Source organism: Physeter macrocephalus, chromosome 16, assembly GCF_002837175.3.
Source record: "Physeter macrocephalus isolate SW-GA chromosome 16, ASM283717v5, whole genome shotgun sequence".
NCBI classification, from domain to species: Eukaryota; Metazoa; Chordata; class Mammalia; order Artiodactyla; family Physeteridae; genus Physeter; species Physeter macrocephalus.
In genome coordinates, this window is record NC_041229.1 from 96,914,393 (window position 1) to 96,925,520 (window position 11,128).

General features: G+C 44.3%; 1 protein-coding gene across 10 annotated transcripts in view; it reads right to left on the reverse strand.

Moving 5' to 3' along the window:
* Positions 1 to 2,450: 2,450 nt before the first annotated feature.
* Positions 2,451 to 11,128, reverse strand: part of LOC102989160 (activating molecule in BECN1-regulated autophagy protein 1) — a 164,135-nt gene continuing 155,457 nt past the window's right edge. For 7 of the 10 annotated variants that reach the window (XM_055091395.1, XM_055091397.1, XM_055091394.1 and 4 more), the window contains 2 exons: positions 3,860 to 4,048; positions 2,456 to 3,003 (listed from right to left, as the gene is read on the reverse strand). In XM_055091395.1, the coding sequence (XP_054947370.1) occupies positions 2,525 to 3,003; positions 3,860 to 4,048 (668 nt within the window). In that variant the 3' untranslated portion in view covers positions 2,456 to 2,524. Of the gene's footprint in view, positions 3,004 to 3,859; positions 4,049 to 11,128 lie in introns of all 10 variants that reach the window. The other 3 variants (XM_055091401.1, XM_055091403.1, XM_055091402.1) reach the window with 3 other exon arrangements.

Genomic DNA, 11,128 nt, shown 5'->3' on the forward strand with positions numbered 1-11,128 from the left:
AGAGAAGGGGGATTCTGGGTAGAAAAGCTCTAGGACAGGCCCAGTACCCACAAATTCCTTCAAGGACAGAGCCTGACATTACAAATGGAGACAGCCACCTATACTTACCTGTGCAAAGAGGGAGATGCTCTACTGTCCCATTAAACCCTCGCTCCCTGTTCTCAGACAAAAATGCACTTCTTGCCTTAAACGGTGGTACAGCACAGCTATCCAAAAAAGCTGGTGTCTTCCCTTCCACCAGTGACTGAATTCAGGGACATGTGCTGAGTGCTTTGGTGCCTTTGGACGTAAGGGGCAACCAAGACCTGGAAAACCAGAAACCTTTCTGTAGCACGGGGGTTTAAAGTCAGACTGGGTGGACACAGGGTGAGCAAAACCTTGTTGAGAAGCCCGGATCCTGCCTCTTGTGTGAGAGAAATGCTTCCCAAATGAGAGCTTTCTAGTTACTTCAGCTCCCTCTCTTAAGTGGCAGACGGGGTCTATTGAGAATCAAAAAACCCCTGCTGGGAGTGCTGAGAAGTAGCTCTTGTAGTGAGGCACGCAGCAGCTGGCTAGGTGCCTTAAGCCCCTACATCTCCACAGCAGACTTCTCCATCTGCATTCCCTGAGCTCCTGGCCCCATATGTGACAGCATCTTGGCTCCCACCCTGGAGCTGTTTGCCTTTAGCCAGATGTTTCTGGCTACTTATAGAAAAGAGGAACCTTGCTAGGATGGAGGACTGGCAGGCTGTGCCCAAAAGTTGGGCAGGAGCCCTCGCTTCCAGAAGAGGCTGGAGATGTCCATTAGTGTTGCTGAAATCAGATCCTGTCTCTTAATGATTAGAAACTATTATTCCACTATTAGGTAGGAAGTGTTAGAAGAACAGCAAGGACCAAGATTCTAGGTGGTAAAAAGCAGACATCAGGTACTTTTACCATCCAAATCTGCTTAAGATAAGAATATTTAAACTAAAATTCACCTTCCATCCTCATTTATTTAGGTAAGAAAACAGGATCGATGAACTTCTCGCAAAGTCCTCTCCCAATCACTCAATGTCAAATATTTCTAGTCACATGGATTCAAGAATCAGAACTTTCCTGTCATTGTGATGTCAAGAGCAGAGAATGCCTTGTTTCTACCCTTTCAGAGGCATGGTGGGACATGATGTCACCCATCAATGGTTCTGCTAGTTACCACCTAGAAACAATAAGGATGCTTTTCTTGAGATTCTCTTTCATTTATTCAGCTTCTCCTAAATGAGAGGTTTCTTATTAGGTATTTGGAGTTCATAAAGATGAAACAGACATGGTTCTACTCTCAAGGAGCTCATGGGCCAAGAGAGGAGAATGATGTGGAAATAAATAACTGCAGTTTGGTGTGATGAGTGTTAACACAGAGAGGGTACTAGGTACAGGGATGGCACAGGGGGGAGTGATCAATTCTGTTTAGGAAGGTTCCATAGAAGGGGAAGAGCTTGCAGGCAGTTGGGTTTCAGGGAGAAAAGGGCACTCCACGTAAAGGCACCCTGGCAAGAGAGAGCCTTACTAATTCAGGGGGCTTGGAAAGTGGCTCAGTAGAGTTGGACAGAGGGTCCTTGTAGGAGACAGGAGGGAGGAGAGGCTGGAGACACCACACCTGGTCACCCACTTTCTGTTGCTTTGTATATAATGGGTCCTATCTTTAGGGTTTTTTCTTTAAAACAAATGCTTCATATTCCAGGCTGAATTCAACACGCATCTACATGTGTGGCACTAAATGAGGGACCCCGAGGGATATGCCCCTAAGGAGCTTACACTGAACCTAATTGGGTGGACTAAACATACACACAACACTGCTAAAGAAAACACAAAACAACACATAAACAAGTGCATAAAGCTATAAATGGCACAGCATAAAGTGCTAAGGGAATTCACAGGTTCTTAGATTGAGACACAGCTTAAACACCATCTAATTAGAGAAATGTTCAAATGCTCAACTCCCCTTGACAAAAACCTGGCCAAATGAGCCCCCATGGGATGTGGGAATAATCTCAGTCAGAAACTAGACGGGTTGAGTCCAGGAGGCCACTAACCCCAGGATGCCCAGAAGGCTTTTATGGCAATACAGCAAGGACGGCTTCAGACAAGAAAGGGTCCTAAATAGAACATTTCTCTGCTAGTGAAATGGACGGGACAGTTAAGAGCATAGCAGCTGCCCAAAGTCCTTATCTTCCATCGTGATTACAACCTCAGGAAAAGAACATTTCATAGTATACTATCTATCTCTTTTTATAGCTTGTGTCCTGAAAAATTTTTTTAATAAAGAAGCATAAATATTTCATTGGGTTCTCTGTGTATCTCCAGACTAAAGGTTTCATGTTGAGGTAAGGAAGTATTCAGTTTGGTCTTTATGCAAAGATCCTTTCAGGCCTCTGGGGACCCAGCTCATGATTTAGGGTATGAGAAAGCCCGTCTTTTTTTTTTTTTTTTTTTTTTTTTGCGGTATGCGGGCCTCTCACTGTTGTGGCCTCTCCCGTTGCGGATCACAGGCTCTGGACGCACAGGCTCAGTGGCCATGGCTCACGGGCCTAGCCGCTCCGCGGCATGTGGGATCTTCCCGGACCGGGGCACGAACCCGTGTCCCCTGCATCGGCAGGCGAACTCTCGCCACTGCGCCACCAGGGAAGCCCCGCCCCTGCCTTTTAATAGTCCAGAGCTTCCAAAAGTACGGCCTGCTGGTCATTACTAGGCTGGACTGGAGTCTTTCCTGGCTCCTTATGGGCATGACATCTCTGGTCCTGGCTGGGAGACCACAGCCTTGTCCTGCATTACCCTGCCAGCCAGGCCTAGGAGAGCCACCATAGAGCGAAGCCACGAGCAATGCACTCACCCTCATGGAGGTCTCGCCACCATGGGCCTGTTGCAGCCTGAAGACCTGGGCCACCATGTGCTCCGTGGAGGGGTGCAGCAGGATCCTTCGTGAGGCCAAGCCCACCATTACATATCGACCCATCGGGGACAGGCTCACTGAAATGGCATTGGGACCTGAGGGCCAGAAAAACAGAGAGACATCTCCCAGAGTTCTTGCTATTACAAGGGAATAATTTTCCCTCTTAGTCTTTTCTCTTTCTCTCTAATCTTCACCTTTGTTTGGTCATCCTGGGGTTAATCTCATAGGATTGTAGTGAAGAGTACAATGAGAAGGCACGTAAAGTATTGAGTACAGTGTTTGACACATTAAAAAGTACTTAATAAATGCTAACCAGTATTATCATAGAATCACATTAAAAAATTGTTATACTGTAAATACTATTTTGAAATCTACTTTTTTCACTTCATCCATTACGAACATTTTTCACCATTAAATAGTCTTCTATAAGAGCATTTTAAAGGCCAAATGGTGTTCTGCCTTATTAATGCACCATTATTTCTTTAAGCAATTCTTCACAATTTGACATTTTTCTCTATGATAAATAACACTGCTGTGAACATCCTTCTAAATAAATCTTGTATAGTTTTCTGATTATTTCCTTAGAAGTGAAATTACTGGATCAAAGAGAACATACATTTTGGGGGCTTTTAATACACAATGCCGAACGGCCTTGCAGTGTGTGAGTGTGCCCACTTCCCCAAGCCATGACCAAGAACGAAGCTCCCCCTTATTCCTGCCCATAACAACAGGAGTATGCCAGTGATGCCAGTGTGGTAGGGAGGACTCTTATTCTGAGATTCTTCTGCAATGCTACCAGCCAGCACAAAGCAATCTTCCTCTGACACGTGCCCCAGTCAAGCAGGGGCAGTATGTGACCATTACTCCCACCTAAGCTATACCTCACCTAGGAATGCCCAGGCCAAGGTACCAGCATCCCTTTGTCACTAGGTTGGGCTTCCTATCCCTTACCAAATCGCTTGGTGTAGAGCATTTCGCCCAGGTTATGGGGGGCCAGAGAGTACACTGCCAGGATGCCTTCATCAGGAAAGCCCCTTTGGCTGCTAGGGATGAAAGCCGCCAGGAGCTGGCCATCTGCAGAAATGTCACAGCTGGCATCATTGTAGATCTTGCAGTTCTGCACCAGCACATTCATGGAGGCTGCATCAGACAAAGAAAGAAAAGAGGGTAAGAAAGTTTGGAGTTGATGGTATAAAAAATTCTGGGTCAAGAAATCTGGGGGCTTCTCTAAGGGCCTGAACCTGAACCATCTCTAGAAATACTAAAGGCTGCCTTATCAAACTAAAATATCATGAAACAAGCAACACAAGACACAGAAAAGATATGTCTCTTCTACCACTTTAATAGGAAACTACAGAGAGTCAACACAACTACAACCACCTGCTGAGTCTTAGCTCACACTGAGGAAACATCATTTGAGAGATGAGCTAGGGAAAAAGTTATTAACAATTGTTCCTGGAGAGCCACTCAACAGCTGTTATTGTCCAAAAGATCAAAACTGAGATGAATGAAAATGTAAACCCACTGATTCCAAGAAAAAGGTGATCCAGGTAAAACTTCCTTGGGGGTGAGAATTCTACTCCCCACCTCTATGTGACCTTGGAGAAGGAAATCATTTCACCAGTTTTTGTCTTATTTTCTCGTTTAAGAAAACTGGAGCATTTAGAGACTTCAGTCTTCTGGACGGCTCCTTGCTAATGCTAATCCCTAATTCCACAAGAGAGGATAAAGATAAACAAAGCCTACCCCTGGCTGGATGGCTAGAACTATTTTCATTTCTCACTACGCTCCATCCCTCACCCATACCATAAGCCAACGACCATGGGCAGCCCCAGTCTGCACATAGCAGTTACTGAGAATTAAGCACAGTCAGCCAGGCAGCAGGCAGGCTCAGCAGGAGGGAACGGGTGGGGTCGGGGGTGGGGTGGAGGAATGCCTGTCGGTCGGGAGAATCTTTCCACATGACAGGACTAATGAGATGTTAGCTAGCTCTGGGGCTGTGCCTGCATGCTTTGTTTGGGTTTTCATTTGAATCCCTCCCTGAGGCCCATTGTGCAAATCCCTGCCCGGAGGAAGTGGCCTACCCTTGATGTGAGCCTGGAATCAGATGGCCCACACCATGGGCATGAGCAGAACAGCACAACACATCCAAAGGGACCAAGCTCCTCTGGGCTCTGTCTCATTTAGATCTACTTACATGCAAAGAGACTAATTCACTTTCTCTTATTTGAAGGAGATTACTTCAGATGTCCACTGTCAGAGGCATTATGGTTAAAACAAACAAAAAGGCAAGCTCAACTGCCCTCACCAGATTCCAGGTGATCTACTCCAGGAAGCCAAATGGCCTGACCCGGATCCCCCTTTCCCTGTGTGTGTTGTTAATGAAGCCACAGAGATGACAGAGGAGATCAAAAAAGACATCAGAACGGGCTTCCCTGGTGGCGCAGTGGTTGGGAGCCCGCCTGCCGATGCGGGGAATGCGGGTTCGTGCCCCGGTCCGGGGGGGTCCCGCGTGCCGCGGAGCGGCTGGGCCTGTGGGCCGTGGATTGATTAGGCTATTGTGCCAACTCCTGGAAGCTGACACCTACAGAACCATTACACATAAAGCCAAGGAGGGACCACAAGGATGGTTCTGTTTGCTAACTAATAAGATAATGACATCCAAATACTCATTGCTATCACCATTAGGGCTCTGTAGTGCTCAACTTCCAAGGCTCAAGGCTGTATGGCTAGATTTATCTAGTTAGCACTGAGACTGTCTGCTCCTTACTCAGGGTCCCAAGCCTGTTGCCAAAAAGATAATCTCCTCCCCCTTCCCTGGATTGACACATGATTACAGTTGGGGATACAGAACCAAAGCAACTGGGGGAGCTTCAAGAGTCCAGGGACTTCCCTGGTGGCGCAGTGGTTAAGAATCTGCCTGCCAATGCAGAGGACACAGGTTCAAGGTTCAAGCCCTGGTCTAGGAAGATCCCACATGCCGCGGAGCAACTAAGCCTCTGTGCCACAACTACTGAGCCTGCACTCTAGAGCCCGCGAGCCATGACTACTGAGTCTGTGCGTGCCATAACTACTGAAGCGCGTGTGCCTAGAGCCCATGCTCTGCAACGAGAAGCTAATGCAATGAGAAGCCCGCCTACCGCAACGAAGAGTAACCCCGGCTCGCCGCAACTAGATAAAGCCCGCGCGCAGCAACGAAGACCCAACGCAGCCAAAATAAAATAAATTTATTTTAAAAAAAAGAGTGAGTCCATCTTGGTTTTCTAACCTTGATGTTGGCACAATCCTCAGAAAGGTAAAAAGAAACTGACAATTTAGACTGCAACCATAAAAGGCAGAGAGAGAAAGAAAGAAATGACAAATATTAAGTAGGACATGAAAATAAACAGAGAAGGAAATGGGACACTGTGGGCTTTAAGACAGCTTTGTATGGTTTCCATTTTATCTACATTTAATGTCCCAAAAATGCATGGTGAGTATTTTATGAAAGTCGGCTTTTCTATCTTGCTGTTACAGACATCTAGCTTACAGGCATTAACCTGCAATTCAGTCAAACCTATAGAAGCCTACAATGACCCTCAAAACTCACCACCAACATTAAAAAAGCACTGAACTAGATACTGCCAGATTAATTACTAAGAGGGGTCTGCGGGTGGGGGGAAGGTACAAGTAAGGTTTTCCTTCTTTTGGGAGGCTTGGCTCTAAGCCCACAAAAAACTGGGCATATAGACAAAAAGCATTTTGTCAGCCTCAAATTCAAGCCATGGTGTTTGTGTACTGTATTATGATGATTCCAAGTCAATGGCCATCTCCCAAATTTTATCCCCTCCCCTCAACTCCACCCAATTTTGCAACTGCTCCCAGTTCCTGCAGTGAGCTCAGAGAGAGATATGCAAATAACAAGTGAAAAGAGAATGCTGAAAATTAAAATGGAGCTTCTCCAGCAGCATGTTCCCTTTCAGAACTTGTACAGCTAGGGATCTAGGGTTTTACTTCTACCATAATGAAGGGGATGTAGTAGGCACAGAGTGATTTGGTAGCTTCATTGAGCACTGGGTGGTGTGTTTACAGTTTCATTAATATTTCAAAGCTCCAATTAGCAATTTACATTTATTGCTTGTTGTATATTAATTTCATGGAAATTAATATACAACAAGCAATGGAAATGTTCAGATGGAACATGGAATGGAAATGGAAATGTTCAGTTACAGTGGTGAGTGGTCACTGCTTCAATTCGTTCATGCAGCTTCTTCTCATAAGGCTGAAATTTTGATGAGCTAATTTACAAAGGGAGAGACTTCCTGGGTCTCTGTTACTTGTTTTCTCAGGCCATAGCAAAGTAATGCACTAATGACAAGGAGAGCTCCTCCTTTTTGGACTCAATAATGATGTAAGCAGGTAGAGAAAAAGGTGAAGTGAAATACAGTTTAAGACAGTGGCAACCCACACACAGCACTAGAAATCTTTGTTCTGCTCCCTGCCTTGCCTTACCACAGTGGTTCTCAAGTTTCAGCATGCATCATAATCACCTGGAGGGCTTATTAAAACACAGAACGCTGGGGTGAGGCCTGAGAATTTGTATTTCTAGCAAGTTCCCAGGCGTCTGATGTTGCTGGTCTGGGACCACACTTGAAAACTGCTGTCTCACCAAACAGTCCTTGACCCCTGAGCTGGAGCTCCAGCAAACTGCCCTGCACTTAAAGGCAAAACACATGTGGGGAATGATGATGGAGCAGTTAGCTGGGCAGCTGAGAATGGAAATAAAGTCTAGGAAAGAAAGGATTTTTCAAATCAAAATTGCTTAAGAACTTCAGGGGGCAGCTCCAGGAGGAGCAAAAACGATGCAGAAGACAGCAGGAAGCCATGTTCCAGACTGTGCAATGTAATCTCCTCCTAATTATAAATGATTTCCAAGTTAAAATGCCCTAGCAGGGAATGGGAGGGGTAAGAAGTACTGATGCCTGGAGGAGCAGAGGGCTCTGCTTTTCTATCAGCTCCATAAATTATAAACAAACACCTTGTACAAAGATCGGTTTGTAGCCTGCTGCTGGCTGGCCAGATGAGGCCACGGGAGCGATGAGCAGTTGCAGTACTTTTCCAAATGCATTAGATATGGATTTGGAAAAACCCAAAGGGTTTAAATCAGCAGGAAAATTTCCTTTTCACTATCTCTGAGCCCTCATATTTCAGAATAGGACCTCCTGCACAGAGCTCCAGATGACACTATATAAGCATTCCCAACGGCACCAACCACTACATCCTCTGTGGATGTGTGTGTGCCCCACACTGCTCAGCCCCTGGGTTTCTTAAGGTCCGTTCTGTCAGGGCACCCTGGTGACTAATGCTATTCTCCCGTAAGAGTTCACTCTTAAAAACCACAGTGAATCTAATGAGCTATTTTTTTCCCCATGAGAGCGGTTTCAAAATTATCTATGTTATATGAGGCCTTATTCACAAATTTCTAAACGCTTTACAGATAGTAATTAATTAATCCTGTATCTCAACTAAGAGAAACAGGTGGTAACACTCTTTAGCCTAATTCTAGAAAAGAGTTAAATTCAATTCAGATAAGTCAGATGACCTCTTAACAACACAGTGGCTGCTGAACACGTGAGTAAAACTGAGGGCCAGTGGCTCCCAGGCATGAGCTGTGCCAAAGCCAAACACTTCCCTCCTCTGGGAAGTATGCAAGGTTCAGAAACGAATCCTACAGATTCCCAACTGAACTCTGCTGACAGCTGAATCTACCAGATTCAGAACTGTAACTAGACCTATTCAGACCAACCAGGAAAAGCAGTTAGAGTTAATTACAGGAGCCTCAGGTGAAAGTGACTGTCATTCTAGAGGGTAATACCATGGCAAGGAACACTGGCCATCATCAGACATATACGCCCTAAACTCCTAGAATGCCAAGTATTTCCCAAGGCCAAAACTCTGAGAAAAATAGGGCACTTTTAAAAAGCAGAATTCTAACACCGCACAAGACTTAAATGAGGAAGAAAGGTGAGCCAAACTAAATGAGTCAATCTGGTTGCACATGATGCTTTTTGATCAGCTCAGGTTTTACAACAGCCATGATCAAAGGAAGTAAGAAGGAACACAGAAGGTGAATGACAGGAAGTTGTAGTCAGAACAAGTGGAGGCTTGTACAAAGAATGTTAAGGACAACCAGAAAGACCGTCTCAGCTCTGCTAGCAGCATATCCAATGCCTGTATTCTTCTGAATATTTGGTTTTTCTATCAAAGAAAATTGCCTCCAACTGGGGAGAAACAACATGCTTCAGAAGGATCAGAAGCCAATTACAGATGAGGCAACAGGTTAAGAGAGAACTATCTTTTTTACATGAACATCACTTTCCAGAGATGGAAAATACACCTCTCAGAGTACTGAAAACAGGGGCAGCGGTGACTTTAGAATTACAGCCATACTCTCAAACAATCATGGTATAATTTCCAAGAAAAAGACATGATAAAAAGAGCTAACATTTACTGACCATTTACTACAGAAAGTGCCAGATGCCGTTCAGAGTGCCTGACATGTATCAATGTTAACTAATTTAATTCTCCTAACAATCCTATGAGGTTGGCACTATTATAACCCTCATTTTATAGACAAGGAAACTAAGGTGTAGAGAGATTAAGTAACCAAGGTCACACTGCTAGAAGGTGGCTGAGCAAGACTTGAACCTGGACAGTGTAGCTCAAGAGTTCATTTGCTTACCCATCATAGGACAGATGACAAAGAAAACGTTACCAAAGAACTACCTTTCCCTACGCTTGTGAAAAAAAAAGCATCAGGCTCAGACCTTTAAAGTATAAAAAGTACAAGTAATTCCAATACTATTTAAGCTGTTCCAGACAAAAAGAAAAACTTTCAAATTATATTTGTAACACAAGCATAACATTGATACCAAAACTCATAGATTTTATGAAAAAGGATAGATCCATTTCACAAATTTCAAGGAAAAAACTCTTAATTATTAGCAAGCTACATGGAAAGAATTTAATGCTAAAGCATATACCATGAACCAGGTGGAGTTTATTCAAGGGATGTAAGGTTGGGTTCAATATTACAGAATCTATCAACATAATGATCTCGGGGCTTCCCTGGTGGTGCGGTGGTTAAGAACCCGCCTGCCAATGCAGGGCACACGGGTTTGAGCCCTGGTCCGGGAAGATCCCACATGTCACGGAGCAACTAAGCCCATGCACTGCAACTACTGAGCCTGCGCTCTAGAGCCTGTGAGCCACAACTACTGAAGCCTGCATGCCTAGAGCCCGTGCTCCGCAACGAGAAGCCACCGCGATGAGAAGCCTACACACCACAACGAAGAGTAGACCCTGCTCGTCACAACTAGAGAAAGCCCGTGCAGCAATGAAGACCCAACGCAGCCAAAAATAGATAAATTTAAAAAAATAATAATCAAGGGAAGTTTATTGGGATTTAAAAATTAATTTAAGGTCAATTAAATCTACAGATACTTGTTTAAAAAAACATAATGATCTCATTATTAGGTCAAAGGAGAGAAAAAAACATATGATCATCTTCACAGATGCTGATAAGGCATGACTAAATTTAACATCTATTCTTTTTTTTTTTTTTTTTTTTGCAGGGGCGGTTGGAGGGGGGAGTCCTAACCACTGAACCGCCAGGGAATTCCTAGTATCTATTCTTGATTAAAAACTCACAATAAAATAAGAATAATGACTTCCTTAAAACAATAAACTAGTTCTGGTTCAACCCAAAGGTCAGCAATATGCTTACTGGGAAAAAGCTAGAAGTTTTTCTACTGAAATCAGGAATGATATGAGGATGCCTGCTTTTATTTAACATTGTTCTGATGGTAGCAGCCAATGCACTTAGACAAGAGGAAGAAATCACAGGTGTACAACCTGGAACGGAGGAGGTAAAATTAATACTATTTACAGATAACATACTTAGAAAACCCATGAGATTTAACTGAATAACAACTATAATTAGTAAACAAATTCAGTAAAATAGAAATTTTTTTTAAAGCTTGTAACAATAAACTTTAAAAATGTATAAAATTACATGAAGAAAACTTTAAAACATTCCTAAGGGCTTCCCTGGTGGCACAGTGGTTGAGAGTCCACCTGCTGATGCAGGGGACATGGGTTCGTGCCCCGGTCCGGGAAGATCCCACATGCCGCGGAGCGGCTGGGCCCGTGAGCCATGGCCGCTGAGCCTGCGCGTCCGGA